This window comes from Lithobates pipiens, unplaced genomic scaffold (genome assembly GCF_037356315.1).
Source record: "Lithobates pipiens isolate NorthernLeopardFrog02 unplaced genomic scaffold, aLitPip1_a1.2 Scaffold_3, whole genome shotgun sequence".
NCBI lineage: Eukaryota > Metazoa > Chordata > Amphibia > Anura > Ranidae > Lithobates > Lithobates pipiens.
In genome coordinates, this window is record NW_027507790.1 from 18774390 (window position 1) to 18797634 (window position 23245).

General features: G+C 44.3%; 1 protein-coding gene across 4 annotated transcripts in view; it reads left to right on the forward strand.

The window, feature by feature from the left end:
- KIAA1671 (KIAA1671 ortholog) overlaps positions 1 to 23245 on the forward strand; it is a 247289-nt gene that overhangs the window by 69619 nt on the left and 154425 nt on the right. For all 4 annotated transcript variants that reach the window (XM_077461351.1, XM_077461353.1, XM_077461354.1 and 1 more), the window contains exon 3: positions 2119 to 2212. In XM_077461351.1, the coding sequence (XP_077317477.1) occupies positions 2119 to 2212 (94 nt within the window). The remainder of the gene's footprint in view (positions 1 to 2118; positions 2213 to 23245) is intronic.

The window sequence follows — 23245 nt, forward strand, 5'->3', positions numbered from 1 at the left end:
TATTTTCTACTACAGGGGGATATACCAGCTTTCAATGCTACGGCTGTACCTATATTTTCTGCAGTACACCATTTACATATATTAATATTTTTGTTGAATAAATAATGAAATGGTATTATTTTCTTCTTCTATTCCAGTATTCTCATTATCTGTAGACACTGTCTTAATTATGATCTAATGTTTGCAGAAAAAGACAACAATTTCCATGTGATATACTTAATTTTTTACATGACTGTACAAAAAGCAACAATGGGTCAGTTTTTGTACTCTTCCTTGTTGGTATACAGAATATAGTACTGATGATTTGCAGTTGGTAATCCTGGGTTGAGTTCACGGGTCTTCTTCTTATCTACAGTAAATATAAAAAGTCTGCACACCTCTGTTCAAATGTCAGGTTTCTGTGAAGTAAAAAAATTAGACAAAGATAAATAATTTAAAAATAAATAACTTTTTTCACCTTTTCAATGTCGCCTATAAACTGTACAACTCAGTTAAACAACAAACTAAAACCTTTTAGGTGAAGGGAAGTAAAAAGCATGGCACATCTTAACTTGGCAATATTTGCCCGCTTTTCTTTGCAAAACGACTTAAACTCTGTCAGATTGCGCAGGCATCTCCTCTGCACAGCCCGCTTCAGATCACCCCACAGATTTTCAATCGGATTCAGGTCTGGGCTCTGGCTGGGCCATTCCAAAACTTTAATCTTCTATTGAACCCATTCCTTTGTTGATTTGGATGTATGCATTGGGTCATTGTCATGCTGAAAGATGAATTTCCTCTTCATGTTTAGTTTTCTAACAGAAGCCTCAAGGTTTTGTGCCAATATTGTTTGTTATTTGGAACTGTTCATAATTCCCTCTACTTTGACTAAGGCCCCCGTTCAGGCTGAAGAAAAACAGCCACAAAGCATGATGCTGCCACCACCATGCTTCACTCTGGGTATGATGTTCTTTTGGTGATGTGCAGTGTTTGTTGTTTTTGAGACAAACGCATCTTTTGGAATTATGGCCAAAATAGTTCAACCTTGGCTTCATCAGACCAGAACATATTTTCCCACATGCTTTTGGGAGACTTCGGATGTGTTTTTGCAAAATTTAGCTGGGCTTGGATGTTTTTCTTAAGAAAAGGCTTCTGTCTTGCCACTCTACCCCTTAGCCCAGACATATGAAGAATACAGGAGATTGTTGTCATATGTACCACACAGCCAGTACTTGCCAGATATTCCTGCAGCTCCTTTTAATGTTGCTGTAGGCCTCTTGGCAGTCTCCCTGACCAGTTTTCTTCTCATCTTTTCATCAATTTTGGAGGGACGTCCAGTCTATGGTAATGTCACTGTTGTGCCATATTTTCTCCACTTAATGACTGTCTTCACTGTGTTCCATGGTATATCTAATGCCTTAGAAATTCTTTTGTACCCTTTCTTCTGAGTGATACATTTTAACAATGAGATCCCTCTGATGCTTTGGAAGCTCTGAGGGGACCATGGCTTTTGCTGTAGGATGCCACTAAGAAAATGTCAGGAAAGACCTACTAGAACACCCACTTTATTTGGGGTTAATCGGAGGCACTTTAAAGGATGGTAGGTGTTTACTGACTCCTATTTAACATATGTTTGAATGTGATTGCCTCATTCTGAACACATCTATATCCCCAGTTATAAAAGGGTATGCACACTCATGCAACCGCATTTTTACTCCCCAGTTTATAGGTCACATTAAAGGTGTAAAAAGTTCTGAAATTATTTAGCTTTGTCTCCTTCTTTTATTTTTTTTATTTTTTTATTTTTTTACATCACAGAAACCGGATAGTGCTGAAAAGTCTCTGTCTGAGACAAACTTTTTGTCTCGGCCAGATCAGTTTAATTTTCAAAGCTATGTGGAAAAAAAAGATTGAAGCAAATGGGTTGCTGTGAGCAAGAGCACCAATTAAGGTAGAACTTGTCTCAGGCACTTTTATTTATCCTCAATAGTGACTTCATATATGCATGCTTTACAGTGGGGGAAGTTGGTTTAATGCAGAATTCTTGGTACTATATAAATAAGTGAAAGAAATGGGGATGGTATCTAGTTTGGCATTATACATAATATTTTTTTTATTATGACTTTTTTTTTTCTACAGGTTTTCAACACCCCCCTCAAATGTGGAGCCAAGATCGGAGAAAACAGATGAAGAGAGGAATGCCCTGACCTCACAAGATGTTGGAGTTCAAAAGGTTAGATTGTGTTGGGTAACCTCTCAAGCAACTGACATAGTGTCCCTTGGCTACTAGTTTGACCATGGACAGTTAGTTTTGAAAAGAACTTTGTCGAAGTCTTGACAGTTGCTGCGTGTCAACTGCCTAACTTTATATACAAAGTAAGGCCTCATTCACATCATGTGCAGACACAAGCGTTTTTTCTGCATGCGTTCTGCAAGGGTACAAAGCACTGATATCACATGCAGATTTTTTCTGCTCTGCAATCTGTCTAAATTTACCTGAAATGTGCATAAAAACTAATGTAAACTGATGCGTCTGCAAGTGAAATCTGTGGTTTTTTTTTTTTTTTTTTACCATCCGTTTTTCTGCGTGTATGGTGTAAATATGGCCTTAGAGTGTGAAGTGAGGCAGTTATCAAGCTGCAAATGTGAAAACTTCAGGTGGCTTCTAAACTCCTAACTAAAGTGGAGCTAAACCATCCTATTTTTCAGCCAAGGAAGCTGCCATCTTAGCCTCATTTTGTTCTGCAACTGCCATGAAGCTGCACATGTAATCGGTTATGACACCAGCTATTTGATGGTTTGACGATTTGTTTAAGTGCACAACCAATGTGACAGTTATCATTCCTGGCATGCTGAGAATTTAACCTGTTTTATACCATTAAACTGCTTTATACTTTAGGGCTTGTCTTAGGCCCCTTCCACATGGGACGGACTCCACAAGGAATCTGTCTGCAGCAGTTGCAGCTGATGGCTCTAATCGGATTCTTCAAAAACACCCTGGCCGCTCTAGCTCATATGCCTCATGACCCGAAAAGGGGCTGGACACATGACTAGAGTCATGCTATCCACTGTATATAGGGGGTGGTGAGGATAGGGGGGCGGTGCTCCTAATGTACAGGCTGCCCCTGGTCTGCAGGCAGATGGCTGGTCCATGTCTGCTCTGCTTATGCAGAATAGACAGACACAGAAGCCTCTCCTGTATGCGCGGTTGGATGTACACAGACCTCTTGTCTATTTACACTGGGTGTAATTTGAGACCTTGTTTAGGGCCGGGCATGGCCAGGGTTGGATGGAGCAACTTGTGGCAAGTAAACAGTTAAGGCCTGGCTAGTAGCTCAGGACTTGAAATTTTGAGCCCTGGTATAGTAGATACCCCCAGGTTGTCTTTCAGTATTCCCTGGCAGCACTATACCTTTGGGGTGCTCTAATATGAAAATACCAAATTCAGCTGTTATATTGTGGGTGGGGTGGGAGACAAAGTAATGGGTTACTTGCAGCTTTATACTAAGAGTTTATTTGTATAGCAAAACATTGAACTAAACAATGTTTTTTGTTTTGATTACTGCTGCTTGCAGTTTAATTTTCATACATAGTAGAGGTCACGGGAATGAGAGACGTGTTTGCTGCAGGGCCTGTGGAGTATTTTTGGCTGTAGTTAATAAAATGCTGTCTGAAAAACTTGGTTTGTTATTTCACGCGGACTAGAGAAAGCATTTCCTGCTTTATTTCCCAAGATTGTTTAGGGTTCAGAGTTGGAATGCTGAGGAATGTACATTCTAAGTTAAAGGTTTACGTAAAAAAAAAAAAAAAGGGAAAGAATTTAATGTTTTGAATTTGCACACACTAGCATTACGCTTGCTTTTGCACATCTGTGCATTTAATATGACGATGAACTCCAGAATCGTTTCTAAATCTTCCCATTATTACTACTTGCCCATTTATTTATTTTTTTTAAACTATGTTTTTTTAAAATAAGTACTTATTTTTATTTTTATATTTTAATTTTTTTTGTTTTTTTTTTTGTTTTTATGTGCACAAGGTCATCCCTTTACAAGGGATAAAACAGTTGGTGTCCAGGCACCATGAGGGGGGATCAGTTAACCACTGATGTCCATTCCTTTTTCTATTTGATTCAAATGTATCAAAATACAATTCCCATCATGCAGTGGAAATTAGTGCATTAAAATGGTGTTAGTAGGTGATCAGCTGGTCTGTCAGTCAAGGTATAACATCATGGAGGATGGGGCAACCCTGGAGTCTGAGATGCCAGGGTCTTCCCACTGCAGCGAGCGGCAATGTAATGACACCGTAACTGTTAGAAATGAACTAGAATGGGGAAGTTACACTGCTGGTGGCTCAGGGAAGAACGGGCGCAGTGGCTACTGGTCTTACTTACAAGATATTAGCTACACTGAGTACTGAAAATGGTGCATTTTAATTTAAAAAAAAATTTGGTTAGCTGCTGCTATGTTTATTATTATTATTATACAGGATTTATATAGTGCCAACAGTTTAGGCAGTGCTTTACAACATGGGGCCAGACAGAATACAATTCAATACAGTAGGAATCGGAAAGCCCTGTTCATTAGAGATTACAATCTAGGATGATTACAAACCATATTTGTTAAAGGTAGGCATGGACTGACTGTAAAGGCGATTAAAAATTGCTACCTGGGGCTTTAATGTAATAGATTTTTACTTTTCAGCACATAGATGCAGATATCTATTGCTACATAGGATTTTCCCTACTACAGCCCCTTTATTACTGGTCTCGTATAATTGAGTAGTGTGGGAGTGCATTTCTCAGAATATCATTGCAGAGGGCGAAAATCAGTTCAGTAAAATGCAGAGCAAAAGGAAAAGAATTTGTAGCAGGCTCAGTGGTTTGATGCAGAGGTAGATAAAGTTGCTCAACAAGCCACTCTAAGCTGCACTAATACAATGGCAAGTCATTGGATGCCTACCAAGTGGGTTCATTTACACTGCTTCATTGACGAGCTAGAAAAGATGAAATGGGGCCAAACATCGCCCAGATTCTTCCCCACAGTAAAATGTATTGCAGTTTACATAATAAACTTGGGTTTCTGTAATTTTTTCTGTTTACAGGTTTTATGATTGATCTCTCATATTCTGGTGGTGGTGTCACCACAATTTTGCCTGTATATTCACATCCTCTATACTGAGTTGCAATCGTATCAAAGTTTCTTTTGCTCTCTTGCTTTTACATATTGCAGCTGTATTTTACCACTGTGTTCAGTAGCCTTGGCTTTTACCTTGGATTATTGGCCTGAAATATTACCCCCCTGTACTTTGACTCTGTCACGTGTGTACAAATGTATTTCCTACGGTCATGCTCTTCAAGAAGCATGTTACTGTCCCTTGGCACCCTGATAAGCTTTTATGGTCCGGACTTTGTGTCAGTCTTGCAGCCATCATTTGAATTATTTACTTGAATTTACAGCTCTTACAAATGCAGTAATGGTTTAGTATTGTGCGGTGACCTCCTCTGGTGCCTTATTTTTGGCTGCAGGTATTGGAGGAGATTTACTAAAACTGGGGCACACAGTATCTGGTGCCGCTATGCATAGCAATCAGCTATTAGGGTTTATTGGCAAATAATTGAACAAGCTGAAATTGGCAATTGATTTGTTACTATGCACAGCTGCACCAGTTTTAGTAAATCTCTGTACTTGGTTTAAAAGTGACATTCTACACGCATCTCGTATGCAAACTTGACCATGTTCAGTTATAATTGTATCTCTGCACACCTACTGAAGTTTTAATTCATACAATTCACGTATTAGAGTGTGTAAAGAGAAAATTCACTCCACTCCCTCTCTTACCCGTTGTGTCAGGTTATCCACAGAAACATGCTTACACAACCAGCGAATCCAGCAGTACTCTGTAAGGATCCGCTGCTGCACACTCAGGCCCATGCTGCCATACTTCCTCAGGAGATGGCTGTCACTTTCAGGTCTTTGCAGCCAACCCCCTTGTGATGCGCAGTAGCATGTGCTCTGTAAAGTACCCATTACCCCTTGGGATGACTGATTTGAGTATCCCTAGGATCTGCAGGCAGCTGAATGTCTTTCTCACTTAGGAGTGAAGTGACTGAAAGTGGGTGGGGAAGAACCATATTTCAGCTTACCTGTTTGAAGATTACATAGTTACATAGTTGGTGAGGTTGAAAAAAAGACACAAGCCCATCAAGTCCTACCTGTGTGTTTGATTATATATCAGTATTACATTGTATATCCCTGAATATTGTGTTCGTTCAGGTGCCTATTTAATAGTTTTTGGAAATTATCAATGCTCCCTGCTGAAACCACTGCCTGTGGAAGGGAATTCTACATTCTAACCGCTCTTACAGTAAAGAAACCTCTACACAGTTTAAGATTAAACCGCTTCTCTTCTACTTTTAGTGAATGGCCACATGTCTTTTTTTTTAAATCCATATCGGGGAAAGTTTTATCCCTGTTGTGGGGTCACCAGTACGGTATTTGTACATTGAAATCATATCCCCTCTCAAGCACCTTATCTCCAGTGAGAATAAGTTCAGTGCTTGCAGTCTTTCCCCATAGCTGAGATCTTCCAGTCTGTTAATTAGCTTTGTTGCCCTTCTCTGGACACTCTCTAGTTCCAGCACATCCTTCCCGAGGACTGGTGCCCAGAACTGGACAGATAACCCCAGATGAGGCCGGACCAGAGTCTTGTAGAGAGGGAGAATTATCGTTTTATCTCTGGAGTTGATCCCCTTTTTAATGCATGCCAATATTCTGTTGGTTTTGCTTGCATCATTTTGGCATTGCATGCTGCCGCTGAGCCTGTCATCTACTAGGATCCCCAGATCCTTTTTCTATCCTAGATTCCCCCCCCCCCCCCCCCCCCCCAGAGGTTCCCCCTAGTGTGTAGATTGCATTCATATTTTTGCCACCCAAATGCATTATTTAACATTTTTCTACATTGAACATCATTTGCCATGTAGTTGCCCACCCCATTCATTTGTTCAGATCTTCTTGCAAGGTTTCCACATCCTGCAGAGAAATGATTGCCCTGCTTACCTTAGTATCATCTGCAAATGCTGAGATTTAGCTGTTTATCCCATTCCCCAGGTCCTTTATGAATAAATTAAATAGGATTGGTCCCAGGACAGAACCCTGGGGGACACCACTTTCCACATCGGACCAATCCGAGTACTCCCCATTTATCACTACCCTCTGAACTCGTTCTTGTAGCCAGTTTTCAATCCATGTACTCACCCTATGGTCCATACCAACGGACCTTATTTTGTACAGTAAAAGTTTATGGGGAACTGTCAAATGCTTTTGCAAAATCCAGATACACCACGTCTATGGGCCTTCCTTTATCTAGATGGCAACTCGCCTCCTCATAGAAGGTTACTAGATTGGTTTGGCAAGAATGATTCTTCATGAATCCATGCTGATTACTGCTAATGATAACGTTTTCATTACTAAAATCTTGTAAGATGTGGCGACTTCTTTTATTAGTTTTCTTTTTTTTTTTAAGGCCCAATTCATTATCTGCAATTGCCAAAATATAACTACTGATTCTGTCAGAAACCTTGTATCCTTGTAACTTCCTGCAGGCTGAACTAAAACTTCAAATGGTTATCCGTTTTCTCACCTATCGTTTCCCTGAAAATAAGACTTGGTGTGATTATCGGTGATGGCTGCAGTATAAGCCCTACCCCCCAAATAAGCCCTAGTTAAAGTCCTTGTAGGTCTTATTTTCAGGGCAGGGCTTATTTTTGGGAGCGGGCAGGGCTTATTTGGGGGGTAGGACTTGTATTGCAGCCATCCCCGTCAATCACGGTAGGTCTTATTTTGGGGGAAACGGGGTATCTTGTGTGAGCTACAAAAGTAACACTTCACTCCTTATGTCAGGGATCCTCAAACTACAGTCCTCCAGCTGTTGCGAAACTACACATCCCATGAGGCATTGTAAAACTCTGACATTCACAGACATGACTAGGCATGATGGGAATTGTAGTTCCTGAACAACTGGAGGGCCATAGTTTGAAGACCCATGCCTTATGTGATGTAGATGAGGAGAGAGTAAAATGTTGTTCAAATCGGAAGAGCAGCCTAGACTGACAACACAGCTGCTCCATAGATGCAGTGCATTGAATGTTGTCACCCTGGGACATGAAACATGTCACTTGCGGAATCACCAAGTGAAAATGGGAAAAAGCCTGTGAAAAGAAACTATTGCAGGTACTTCATCTAAGAACTAATAAGCTGCAATACATTTTTGTTTTTAAATTTTACATGCAATTTAATATGATGACTAAACCTCATTTCATAAGGCTTCTTTCACACTAGCAATAGTGTTTACCACCCCTTGAAAACCTTTACATAGATTAGTGAAAAAAAGTTTGCAGGTGCATACAGCTGCCTCCTGATGATTGTTTTTTTGGGGCTTTTTCTCCTGCCAAATACCAGTTTTCTATTGCAGGACCGCAGCACAACTGCAAGCCAGGTTTGACTTGCGTTACGGTCCCATTCACTTACATGGGAGATTTTGACAGGCGATACTGCCTCTGAAGCTTGGTATGTTGCATTAAAATTGCTGCCCATCGTGCCACATTTACAGATTTAACATCTAGATAGCCTAGTAATGAATAGAAAATACCAGATAACAGTAATATTCACTGGATTTATAATACAAACATTATTCAGTTCAACAGCACTGAATGCTTTGAGACTGGTACATTGGATCTTGATTACCATATTTTTCGTTCCATAAGACACACCTGACCATAAGACGCACCTAGGTTTTAGAGGAGGAAAACAAGAAAAAAATTTCTGAACCAAATGGTGTACTAAAATATTTACTGGTGCCTATGAAATTCAGCCTGAACATTGCCATAAACGCAACCTGACCATTGCACATAAATGCAGCCTCTCTTTGCCCACCACTGCAGCATATTTGATAACCAATTGCAGCCTCTGTGTGTCCACCAATTGCAGCCTCTGTGTGTCCACCAATTGCAGCCTCTGTGTGTCCACCAATTGCAGCCTCTGTGTGTCCACCAATTGCAGCCTCTGTGTGCCCACCAATTGCAGCCTCTGTGTGCCCACCAATTGCAGCCTCTGTGTGCCCACCAATTGCAGCCTCTGTGTGCCCACCAATTGCAGCCTCTGTGTGCCCACCAATTGCAGCCTCTGTGTGCCCACCAATTGCAGCCTCTGTGTGCCCACCAATTGCAGCCTCTATGCCCACTGATTGCAGCCTCTATGTGCCCACCAATTGCAACCTCTGTGCCCACTAATGTCAGCCTCTGGATAGCACAGCACTGTCCTCCCTCTGTCCTCTGGCACTCGTATGTCACAGAGCTGGGTCTGTGTGCAAGGTTCCGCCCCCCTAGACAGGCTCATGTGATAGGTGGAACACTGATTCAATCTATTATCCCACAGACGGTCTAGAGGGGGTGGGACCTTGCACACAGACCCAGCTCCGTGACATACGAGCCCCGGAGGACAGTGGGAGGAGAGCGCTGCAGTCGCCGATAGGACAGTCCGGCCCTGCTCACAGGGGCTTCAGATGTCTCTCCTCTACTTTCCTGCCTCTCTTCTGGCGGGGGGCCGTTGCCATCGGCCATGGGGGGGCATTGCCATCGGCCGCGGGGGCCACGCCTAGCATGCATTTGCTCCATAAGACGCAGAGACATTTTCCCCCATGTTTCTGGGGGGAAAAAGTGCGTCTTATGGTGCGGAAAATACGGTACTTCTCTAAGGCTAAGTTCACACCATTCATTTTTTAGTGCGTTTTGGAGTTTGCAAAAACGCACTTAAGTCTTTTTAACATGGTTTCCTGTGATACACGTTCACATCTATGCATTTTTGCAAAGAGTCGTAGACTTTTTTTTTTTTTTTTTTTCCTGCAGCAGATTGCGTTTTGCGTGTAATAGACTTCAATGGACATGCACCAAAAAAGTGTTGCATTTTGCATGTTGCATTTTTTTTCTCTTTAACAAACAGTGTATAGCTGGTTGCTAAAGAGTGAGCCAGGTAGCTAGCTGCAGTGTCCTTAGTCTTGTGTCATGAGCTGTCAGCGTGGGGCCCCCCCCCCCCAAAATCCATACCAGACCCTTAGCCGAGCATGCAGCCTGGCATGTCAAAAAGGGAGGGGATGAGCGAGCACCTCCACCCCCCCCCCCCCCATTCCTGATCCATAGCAGATCACATACCCTCAAAATGGGGGGATTCTGATAAGCCACCCACTAGCAGACCCCCACAACAGCCCAGGGTTGTGGGGAAAGAGGGCAAAGCTCCCCGCCTCAAAGCGCCTCCCCGTGTTGAGGGCATGTTGGCTGGTATGGTATGGTGGGGGGGGGGTGCTTGCTCGTCTCCTACCTTTCCTGGCCTGCCGGGCTCCTTGCTTGGATAAGGGTCTGGTATGGAATCGGGGGGTACCCCCATGCGGTTTATCAGAATTTGGAAGCCCCCTTTTAACTAGGGGGCTCCCAGATCCCCATCAGCTGACAGCTGATGAGTCATCTGTTGTTAAGGACGCAGAGACCATCTTCCTGGCCCAATCCCTAACAACCAGCTATACAGAGTTTATTAACCCCTTCTGTCCACGCTATAGCCAAATGATGACTACAGCACAGGCCTACTTTGCCAGGAGAGCGTCAGTAGATGTCCTCCCGTGCTCGAGTGGCCAGCGTGCCCCCTGGAGGGCATGCTCTGTGGGATCAGTGAGTCTTTGAGAACTCGGCTGATCACAGATCGGAGTAAGGGGTCCATCCTGGCTCCTTCCCATGTGATCAGTTGTCAGCCAATGACAGCTGATCATGTGATGTAAACCGCTAACTTGTTGTTTTTTCTCCTCACGCTGATAGTGTGAGAAGGAAAAAAAAAAGCCGATCACCGGCGGCTGTCAGAGGGACATCGGTCCTGATCAAGGAGAGCAGTCGCGTAGTCTTCTGTGCCCACAATTTCCACCTACCAGTGAACAACAGTGCCGCCTACCAGTGTCCACAAGCGCCACCCATCGGTGCTCACAGTGCCACCTATCAATGTCATCCATCAGTGCCTCATCACCAGTGCTGCTCATCAGTGCCACCCATCTGTGCCCATCAGTGCAGCCTCGTCAGTGAATATCAATGCAGAAAAAATACCTGTTTGCAAAAAATAAAAATAAACTATGAAACTTTTTTTTTTTTTTTTTTTTTTTCCCCCCCCCCCCGTTTTTTATTTTATTTTATTTTTTTAGCATTGCATAGATGTGAACCTAGACTAACCCCATGTTTGCCGTATTTAAATCTTAAATACTTACATGCGTTACTGAGATTTGCACCGATCATTCAAAGTGGTGACTGTACCTAGATTTGCTTGGATGTTAAGGAAAGCCTCATTTGTGGCTTTGGAAAAATATCTTTTGGGCCTCTTGGACATTGGCGCCTGAACTCATGCAATGTAAATTTCAGCATATGGCCCCTTTCACATGGGTACCTGAGCCTGTGCAACATAAGTTCCAGCATGTTGTCCCCACCTGGAAATCCCAGGTCCTACTTACAGCCCCCATAGACATACACCAGTGCTCACATAAATATTCCTATAGCATATACAAAAAAATAGAACATTTTGAGTGTTTATGCAAGCAGCGAAAATGCACTGGAATTTTTTGTTGTATGGGCTCAGAATCCCATGTGTAAGAAGCCTAATCCTCCTCCTGACATCTAAAAGTGCTTATAAACACAAGCAAATTATAGAGCAATGGTGGCCTCTAACAGTGTGGAGATGAAACCAACTCTCAACATATTTCTACTGGTTTTTGCATTGATTTTATACAGTTTTTTTTCAGGGCTGGTTCACACCACAAAAATTCACTCCATATCCGTTCCAGATGCGTTTCTGCATGCACATTTTTTACTTGTTCCAGTGTGTTCTTGATAAGTTTCCGGACGCATTGCAGGTGCTTTTTTTACTTTGTTTTCTGCCTATTTTTTTCCACTGTACTGGGGTCCGGAGCATTTTTGATGTGTTCCAGTGCATTTCGGTGTGTGTGTACTGCATTCCATGGCAGGAAAAATGCGACCTGTTCTACTTTATTTTCTGGAACACCATGGAACGGACCACACTTGTGTGAACTATGCATTTAAAAACAATATAACCTACGTTCAATGCAGGAAAATAAAACACACTGGGCTGCATGTGGTGTGAACTGGCCCTTACAGTTATGCTGGCAAGTGTTGGAAACCTTTTTTTTTCCACACAATTTGTATTTATTTTTTTAACAGGAGTGTTTATTGGAGTAGTAAACCATTACACATGTAAATGATACGTTAGTTTGACATAAAGGAATATTTCAACAGTGCCATTACGGATCTGTTCTTCACCACAGGAACCAACCAACATAAATCAACTATCAATAATAGATCGTACCCAATGGCAAATTGCAATATCTCATCATCCGGGAGAAGGTTTATATTTAGAGCATCATGGCTAGTGGAGAGTGCAACATACCTTCGGGCAACAATGTACCCCTACGGGGGTTTAGTATGTAAGAGTAGAAGCAGAGGGGAAAAGGGGACATGGGGGGGGGGGGGGGGCAAGGAGGGGAGGGGGGGATGGGGAAAACCGCGTCCACCTTAGGCCCTGGGATATATTTCCGCCATCTAATAGGAAAAAGGAGGATCTAGCTATACCTGTGGATCCCTCAGCCAGTTACTTATTAAAATTTCTTATATTTTCAAAGCTGTTCATATATCGTGGGGTGCCTAGCTTGTACCCAGGTTGCCCAGATTTTGTCAAATTTCTGAGGGCAGTTGCGCCCCATATAAGTAAGTTTGTATAGGGGTAGAACAGCGTTCATAAGTGAGAGCTGGGTGGGGGGATCTGGGAGCTTCCATCTGGAGAGAATCGTCTTCCTGGCATAGTAGGCCACGTAAAATATGAAGAGTTTTTAGTGTGTTTGGTTGCCAGATTGTCAGTGATGCCCAGCAGAAAGACAAGTGGGTCCCTGTCCAGAGAGTCCTATAACTCCATTCACACCAATGACCACTGCCTGCCCAGAAGGTGTGAATATGGGGGCACTCCCACACCATATGAAAAGTTGCCACTGACTGCCTGCATTTGGGACATGTGTCGTCCACACCCAGGTAAATCATGGAGAGCCTGAGGGGAGTGTAGTACACTCAATGCAAAAATTTTAATTGTACAAAGCGGTCCTTGGCTGAGATCATAAATGGGATGCAATGTTGCAGACACTTAGTCCAATATAAAACAGACAATTCCATAGCTCAACTCACCAACCAGTCTGCTGACCAACTAAATTAACATGTTTAACCGTCTGTTAAAAGCAGGGGTTTCTTTTTGCAAACGCATGTGAAAGCTGCAAGGCCTCGTCACGGCACCATGCGTTGCTTGCAGTCCTTACACTACAAATTTATAAATGTCTCCATAGTGGAAGCACATGCATGGAATGGATTGATGTGGGACAGGTGAGCCTGGAGACTGCCCAAGCCCCCTTTAAAGGAACAGGAGCACACTGGACACCCAGCAAGAGCACAATGGCAGCGTAGGTGCCCAGTGTGTCCCCAGACCATATATACAAACAGTAACAAAAAACTGGCCTCTGCCCACACCTATAGCTGGCCTTCACAGCAAAGAGCCTATGGAGGGTCATATACATATAAAACAAAGACGATTCCATAGCTCAACTCCCAACTGCTGACCAACCAAATTAACCTGTCTAACCGTCTGTTAAAAGCAGAGGTTTAGTTAGCACACATTTGCAAACTCATGTGAAAGCTGCAAGGCATTCACATGGGGACACACTGGGCACCTTTGCTGCCATTGTGCTCTTGCTGGGGGTCCAGTGTGCTCCTGTTCCTTTAAGGGGGCTTGGGCAGTCTCCAGGCTCACCTGTCCCACATCTATCCATTCCATGCATGTGCTTCCACTGTGAATTTGTAGTGTTAGGACTGCAAGCAACGCAAGGTGCCGTGACAAGGCCTTGCAGCTTTCACATGCGTTTGCAAATGTGTGCTAACTAAACCCCTGCTTTTAACAGATGGTTAGACGTACCCTTAGTCCAGTTTTCCTCCGTCAGAGCAGGAATGTCCTGCCGCCACACTCCAAACAACTGAAGCGTGTTTGAGGTATCTTTGCAGGTAAGTCTCAGGTATATGAAGGACAGTGTGCGGCTGATTCCAGCAGCAGCAAGAAGGGATTCAACTGAGCGTACTGTAAGAACAACCCCATCAGGGAATTGGGCCCGTACAGCATGTCTGAGTTGCATATATCTAAAGTACATCCATGGAGGTAGTTTAAATTGCCGCCTAAGTTCTTCTAGGGGAAGGATGTGCCCTCCTGACATAATATGACTCCGTTTTGTAATAGTATATCTAGTCCAGGTCTGGGGATCCGGTAAAAATCTGAGATGAGGTTGAGAGCGATTGCCCCATAATGGGGTGCGTGGAGATATGGTGCCCGCCTAGCTAAAATGCTGGGTAACTTGCTTCCAGGCCATAAGCGCTGTTTTCATAGGAGTGGTTACTTGGGAACTATATTTGGGCCCTCAATATACGAGATTGCTAAGTTCAGAGTAGGACCCCAGAATGTCTTGAGCAAGCCACCACCTCACCATGACCATTTGTGCAGCCCAGTAGTATTTTCTGAAGTTTGGCAGGGACAAACTGCCCTCAGTCAGTGAAAGCTGCAGTGTGGTTTTGGCCACTTGGAGGGGTCGAGCCCGTCCAGATAAATGAGGTGACGGCTTGATCAAGTTTAAGGAAGAAAGCAGCTGGGATAGTGACTGGGGATTGGCAGAAGATGTAGAGGAATTTAGGCAGGTAGGATATTTTTAACAGATTTACTCTTCCCACCAGAGTGAGTAGGAGGTTCTTCCATATATTACATTGGTGGATAAATTTTTGGAGCACAGGGTATAAGTTGTCATCTAAATATCGTAGGGGTTTCCTCTGAATGTGGGTGCCTAAATATTTAAAAAGGGATACCTGCTGTAGAGGGATCTGTGGGTCGACCAACTGATTCCCCTCTGTCAATGGAAACAGAAGCACATTGTCCCAATTCGCCTTAACTCCTGAAAAGAACCCAAACTGGTCAATAATAGCCAAGGCCTCCCGTAGTGACTGTTGGGTGTCATGCAGGTACAGTAACGTATCATCTTTTCAACTGGGGGGACTCGAGATGCCCTGTACCTCCCCGGAGGTCCTTGAGCTCCACCAATGGCTCAATTGTCAATGTGAAATCGGCCGAGAAGAGGGGACAGCCTTGCCTGGTGCCTCGCTGGAGATGGAAGGGGGCTGAAAGCATACTATTTGTCCAAACTCTGGCTGAAGGGGCTGAATAAAGCATCCGCAGCCAGGAGATAAAGTTAGACCAAACTTCTGAAGGACGAGCCACAGATATTCCCACTCCACTGAGTTAAGGACATTCTCCGCATCCAGCGAAGCCACCACCCCGGAGCCCCCCCAGCCGAAACACTGGCTATGACTGTGTGAAGCCTTCTCAAGATCATGTCAGTACCCCGCCCTGGCATAAACCCAGTTTGGTCTCTCTGAACCAGGGATAGGATGACCTTGTTATCCCCAGTCGTCAGCACCTTCGCTAGGTTCTTCGCATTCACGTTAAGCAGCGAAATGGGCCTATACAAGGAGCATAGTTCAGGGTCCTTGCCGGGTTTGGGTAGCACAACAATAATAGCTGTAGACGTTGAGGAAGGGAGAGAAGAGTCCTCAAAGGAGGCCGACAGTACTTCCAACAGCCAACTAGCTGTTGCCTCCTCCATATATGCTTTGTAAAATTCTGCCAGGAGACCATCATCTTCCAATGTTTTCCCTGCCTGCATGGAACCTATAGCCTGCTGAATTTGCTTTAGGGTGAGCGTAGCGTCAATCCTCTACCCAGCCTCCTCAGACCAAGTGTAAAGCTGGATGTCCTACAGAAAAACCTGGAGCTCAGGTCCAGAGTATCTCACCCTAGAAGAGTAGAGGTCTCTGTAAAAGGAGGCAAAGCAGTCATTAATACCTTCAGGGTCAGATACCAGCTGTCCATCAGCATCTTTAACATTTGCAATACCTTTCATGACCAATTGTTTTTTGGATAGCCATGCCAAGAGACGACCAGTCTGCTCGCCCCATTCGAAAATACGCTGCGACTGATGCAACAGTAGTTTTTTGGCCGATGCAACCCTCAGCAACATCACTTCACGCAAAGCACACTGTAGGTCTCAGTGCGTCGCCTCATCTCTAGCAGTAACATAATGTTCTAGTGCACTGGCTCTCTGCTCAGCCTGAGCCAGCTCCTGTCCAGATTGGCGTTGGACCTTGACCGATTTTCATCTGATGGTATCCCCGTACATGGGCTTTAAAAGCATCCCAGCTGGAGTTTGGAGTCAGTGGCAAGTAGGTTAGCGTTACAATACCTTTGTACATCTGATTCAGCACCCGGAGCAACCCTGTCATCTGAGACTCAGAACCGCGACAGGCTCCACAGGCAGTCAGTGGGAGCAGGACAGACATTTACGTGTAGCAGGATAGGCGTGTGATCAGATATTCCCCTTGGCAGAATAGATATCTCTTGTACCTTGGCAAGGACAAGGCCGCTGACATACACAAGACCAATTCTGGACATGGCAGACTGACAGGTAAAACTTCTCTGGAGGGGATTTTTCCATCGCCAGACGTTTGTAAGGCCAAATGTGGAGGCCTAGCGAGAGACCGGGGAGTCCACGGCCCCAACTGGTGTCAGCTTGTCCAGATCGGGACAAGGAAGCATGTTGAAATCCCCTGCCAGAACCACATTATCAACCAAAACATTTGCTAGGTACTGGGCAATCTTATTGAAGACTGGCAAGATAGCGGTGGGGGGGGGGGGGGGGATGTATAAAGTACATTTGCAATTACCGCGTGGAGAATTACACATTTTCACCAAGGGTCCAGATGCAAATCCACCAGAGTGAAAGAGTGACTTGTGAATAAGCACCCCCCTGGCTTGGAGTAAGTGGTGTAATAGTGACCCACCCAGGGTTTTCTAAGGCTAAGGACTACTACCCGTTAAATGGATTTCCTGAAAAACGCATATATCAGGGCAGTATGTTTTAAGGAAAGTAAACTCCAAGGAGCGCTTAATCTGGGAGTTTAGGTCCCTGACGTTCCATGAGATCATAGTTAAAGTAGCCATAGCTGGGGGTAGAAATGAAATGGACGGTGCTGTAGGACCAAGTCTATAAAAGCATCCGGACCCTGGGAAGAGGTCAGTTCCAGACCCCTTCCACATCACCCACCACCACATCCAATTAAATAGAAACTTTGGTCAACAGCTATGTACCTACATAAGATGTTCCTTCACTTGAACAAGCAACCATCTAAATAACATACTATACTTGACAGCCTTTGCTCTCAGAGATTGCTTCACCATGTCAAATGATTTCCAGAGCTTCTGGGTGTCCACAAAAAGTCGGGTAAACATCAGACGTGCAGCCTCATGACGGGTGTCGTGCAGCTTACGAGCCTCTCGCAGGATCAGATTACGATCTCAGAAATTAAGCAGCCTGAAGATGAAGGTACGTGGTGGGGAGCCAGCCAGCCCACATTGCGGTGGCATCCTGTGCGCTCTCTCCACCACAAAGAAGGTCGAGAAGGCCACCCGAGGGAAAAGTGTGTGGAGCAGGCACTCCATGTATGCAGGGGATCTGAGCCTTCTGATCCCTCAGACATACCTATGATCCTAAGATTGTTCCGTCTGTTGCAGTTCTCTGCGTCATCAGCTCTCCACTCAAGGGAACGCACTCTCACGTACAGGGTGTGCATGGAGGCCGAGTGGTAGCGGACTGTGTCTTTCGTATCACTCAGCCGGCGCTCGGTCTCTGTAACCCTCTGGCAGATCTTATCGATCTCCGGCTGAACGGTGTCAGTCTTGGTAGTGAGAGTTGACAGCATGGTTTGGCAGCCTGTAATCGCCTGCATTAGGGTAGCAAAGTTACTCTGCTCAGTAAGTGTGGGCTCCGGGACCTCTGTCTGGGATGCCATGTTGCTCTTATTGGCCAGGTGTACAGCCGCTCCGCAGGAGACTTGGGTGATTTAGGGGTGTTTCCCTGCTTTTGCGTCTTAGTACGGTTCCGGGTCCATGCCATTCCCCACCCGGATGATTTAGGGAGAAATACAGATAGCCTAGGAGAGTCCCAGGGTAGAAAAATAGGATAAATTCCCTGCGGTGGTAGCAGATCTCTTCAACTAAGCGTCCTACACCGCCACCATCTTAATCATGCCCCCAAGTCAGCACAAGTTAGTGGAATTGACCTGTACACAGTATTTTTTACCCCCGTAGTTTAGATTGTTTCCTCTGTCTACAGATGGTTAAGATTGGTGTAGAAATTATTAAAAAAACAAAACACATTTGACTGGCATTAAGTTTTTGTATTTATATAAATTTAGTCACTAGGAGATTAATAACTGACGGAAAACTTGTAATGTTGCCATAAAATTGCCAAATTTATGCTGGAACTTTTGAAGAAGTTGAGTTTTAGCATACCAAATATTAATTTTCTGACAATCAAATTTTTAAAAACAAACAAATTTTATATTTAGCTTGCTACACTAGTTGCAGGAATCGGGCATAGTTGCTACCAATAACTGTTCTGTGTGATTGTTACTAGTAACTAGGCTCTTACAAAAAATGCACGATAAAGATACGAGGGGTGATTATTTTTTTTTTGCATATGGACCTTAGGCTGCACATATCTAGCCAATTTAAAGTAAATACGTTGCTTTTTCCTGCATTTCTAGCAAAAGACTAGCTTTGTACAGATGCATCTGCAAGAAGCGCTTATGATGAGGTCGGTTGAAAAGATTTTAAAGACATGCAGCATTGAAACCTTCTCAGGAAAAATGATTAGAAAAATGGTCATTACCAGTTGCAGAACTGTATTGTCATTAGTTAATATTGTAGCATGGCCAATTCAGTCATGTAGTAGCTTAATCATTTACTTTTGTTTCCATCATACAAATTGAACTGCAGCTTAAAGTGAACCTATACTTCCCTTCACTTCCTTGCCCCTGTGCAGGAGGAGTAACAAAAGTTGAATATTCCCCTATATGGCAGTGCAACTATATGAGAGGAAGGCAAGAAAAGACTGCCGGGGGACCAACCATTAAAGTGAATCTGTTGCTTTACCATGCTTTAGCAAAGTATAGGTTCCCTTTGAAGTTTCAGTATATTTTAGTATGATGTAAATACTATTAACTGATATAGCTACTACATGATTAAAGCCTGGTACACACTGAGTTTCCTTTTCTTACATCAGGGAACAGAGAGCCATAGTAATAACTACGTGGGTTATATCGGCGTATCAGGTGCTGGTCACTGGCACGCCCCTTAAGGCGTGAACTTCCCCCATATAACCCCTCCCATTACTGGGGGTCCTCAGTTTTTTCGCCAGTGTCTAAGGATGTGTAAGGATGTGTCCTGAGCTCCACGGGCAGTAATCCTTTGAGAGCCAGCCATCCTGACTGGATCCGTTCTGATGTCTCCATAATGGACTAAATGAATGGTACCCGGGCCTCGTCATCCGAAGACGCAAGGTTTTTGCTTGCGAATGCTTTTAAAGCTGGAACATGGGATCCAGTACTTTTTGGTAGTAAAGCCAATAAAAGTTTACTGACAGGGTCTTCTCGCAGGTCCAGGATTATGGGATTACCTGAGTGTATCCTTGATCCTAAAGGTTTCCTTTCAAGGTTTCGCGCCTACCGTGAAGGGCGAAGATTGAGTTTTTTATCTCTGGTAAACCCTGCGGTGAGGAAAGGTAGGGGAGATTTTCTCAGGAATCTCTCCTTCCATGCATTGTGTTGTCATGTCTTTGTGTCACCACTGGAGGCTGTATTGAGCACTCGCCATTCTGACGCTGGAAACGGCAGAAGCTCCACTCTCCTCTCCGTTCAAGCCAGTTCAGACCCTCAGTTATGAAGGGGGGTTCTGATCACTTCCTGGGCCCCTTAGTTTGGCATTTTTTATTCCTCATAATACCAGCCAGCTGCCTCTTTTTCTTAAAAAAAAAAAAGAAAAAAAAGTTTTTTGGCCAGGACACGGGCGCTCGTCAGGTGGAGGATTTACCCCCCGCTGCCCGCCTTGATGCCGGTGCTCACACACTTCCCTGTTGGAAGAGGAAGGGGGGCCGTGGCTAAACGGCGCCAGACGCCGGCCACACGCGGAGGAAGTAATTTAGGCTATACAGGAAAAGCTGCAGTCTGACGGTGGAGGGACAGAGCAGAGTGGTTGCTGGTCAGGTTTGGTGACACAGGCATCCCCCTTTTGTTGACAACATTGTACTGTATAGCTAGGACTAATAGCAGCTTTTGTACTATACTATAGCCTAGCAAGTGTAACATTCTTTTGCTGGTTCTGCCTCTGCTTTGTACTGTAAGCTATGAGTGACAAAGTGACCAGTAACTCCTCTAAGGGTTCTAAGGGGTTAATGGTATACAACAAACTAAAAACCCTTCCAAAAGAATGTCTTCCTCCCCTGAGAGGTAAAAAAGAAAAATACGGCAAGTCAGATGAGCCATCAAGGGTAGAACACTTCTGTCCCTGTATATTTCATACAAACAGGTTTTTTCTTCTACCATTTAAAAGATTATTGCTATGTCTCTCCATAGTAGGACTAAATATAACAGATTCCCATCTAGTCCTCAGGGCCCTTTTGTTAAGGTGCAGGAGGCAGGGGATAAGGTAGATCTTCCCAAATATTGGAAGATACTTATTTTTCCTCTTCGGAGGTCCTAACAAGGAGGAAGTAGCCGCACAAGTCAGGTGTTTGTCTACTCCCTTACTTAACCCTTTTGTTGCCTGCAGCACAGGCTATTGAGGTATCTACCTCTAATAGGGTTCATTTGAACCTCCCCCACCTGGGGATGTTTTTCCTATTCATGCATAGCTATGTATTCTGAATGGGAACATTTCTATGAAAGAAATGGAGAGTTCCAGCTATTAATGCTGCAGTCACCTCAGTGAGCAGAGTCTCATGTCCAGTGGATAATGCACTGATGTTAAAGGATCCAGCGAGTTAAGGTTGGATTTTCCTTTTAAAGACGAGATGTTTTTTGCAGTTCTGGCTGCAATTGGAGTAGCTCAGTCCATTAACCCTTTAACGTCTGCTCCACTATTGTGGTGGAGCACATTTTCAGTCATGCCAGTGCATTGGAATATGGACTCCAAGGGGTTAAGGAACAGGTGTGAGATACCTGAAAGTTCTGCCTTATCAGCAGGCCCGGCAGGGGGCTGGTGTATTTGACGCACTGTGTCTCACAGATGCTATGAAGGACTCGATCATTTAAGCCCTATGGCTTATACTTGGACTAGTGCATTTTTGCAGAGGTCCGTGGCTGCCGAATCAGCCGAAGCACCAGGTGAAAACCCTTAGCCAGTCTGTGTCCCTTTCTGGGGTACGACTATTTAGAATGGATAAGTATATCCAAAAGGGGTAAAGCTCTCTTTACCAGTAAGAGGAGGTTCAGACAGTTCATTAATCGTGCAGCCTCTCTTATGCCTTAATTTCCAGGGGCAGTACCAGGATCTTGGGAGCAGAAAGCCCATAAAGCAGAATGGCTAAGGCCTTCTCATGAAGGAGCACCCCCACTCGTTCGGGTGAAGGGAAAGGTCCTGCGATTCTCAAAGTCTGCAAGGAACAATGTTAAGGGCAGAGGGATTTCTGTGACTTTTCTTCTCTAGGTTACATCTAGAGTTTCAAGAGCCCCGATGGCTCAGTCGGCTTTCGACCTTTAGGGTCCGGGGTTTGGGTCCTGTTTGGGTGCTGCCTGTGGGGTCCTTGGGGACTGCTGATGCGGCAGTCTTTATGCAAGAGTGTCTGTCTCCTCAAAGAATGCTCCTAAGGTTCCAGAGAAAAAAGAAAAGGAAAGAGAAGTCTCTTTCTAGCCTCTGGATCAGCAGTCGTTGATATCAGATTCCCTTAGTGGAACAGGTTTTTTTTGGCGCAAACCTTTTAAGGTCTCAGAGCCAAACGGAGAGGTAAGACCCATTCTAGATCCCGGAGATCTGAATCGGCACTTGAACATCCGATCCTTTCAAAATTCGATCGGCTGTGTCCATCCTGCAAAGAGGGGAGTTGCATATCTCCATGTGCCAAAGTTTCCTGCTTAGCAGAAATTTCTGCGGTTTGAAATATAAAATTATTTTTTCAATTGTGGCACTGCCATCCGGCTTAGCCAAAGCACTACGAGTGTTCTGAAAGATTCTGGCACCTCCTTTAGCCAGGGTTAGGGCTCAGGGCATAGCAGTCCTAGCCTATTAAAAGGATCTACTTTTAATAGATCATTCAGTCTCAGGTCTAAAACCAGAGTCTAATCTCAGCTGTAGATATCTAAAATCTCTAGGTTGGATTCTCAGCCTAGGAAGATTCTCCTTAAAACCATCAAGGAGGTTACTTGGGGGCTGGTTATAGATAGAATACAGAAGAAGGTATTCTTACCCCAGACTTGAATCAGTTCCATTGTAGGAATAATTCAACTTTTTAGGATAAAGGAAAATTCCTTAATTCGGCTGCCGCCCCTATGCAGTTTTATACAAAGACTGCTTCAAGACATCATCCTGTCGGTCTGGAATAAAGAGGATTCAGGCCTTGTTTGTTTCCAATACGCTTGGCTCCCGACATCCCGAGGTCAGAGCCTAAATTGGTGGTTGTTATCCAGCAGGAGGGAAAATCTTTTTATCCTGCAAGGTGTTAACAACAGATGCCAGCCTTCTAGGCTGGGGAGCAGCCCTGGAAGAGGATTCTGTCCAGGGGAGATGGTCCAGGTTAGAGGACCTTGCCTATGAACTTTGTTTGGAAGTTTCAGGCAGTACATCTAGCCATAGAATCTTGGCGGTCAGATTACGGGACTGTCCTGACAGGATTCGGTCTGACAGAGCCACGGCGGTGGCTTACATCAATCACCAGGGGAGGCACAAGAAGTTGTGAGCCCAAAAATAAGTGAATAATGTTATAGCTTTGGCAGGACACATCACTCCTTGCCTATCTGCAATTTTAATATTTCAGGTGTACTATCTGAGACGCCAACAATTATTTCCGGGAGAATGATCTCTTCACCCCGACATCTTCCTAGCAAAATGTCAGATGGGGTACTCTGGACATGGCCCTATTTGCATCCAGGTTCATTAAGAAGGTTGTCAACTTTGTCAAACAAGGGGTCCGCTAGCAGGCGGAACAGACGCATTAGTCTTCCCAGGGGATTAGTTCTCACTGATCTATGCATTTCCTCCAG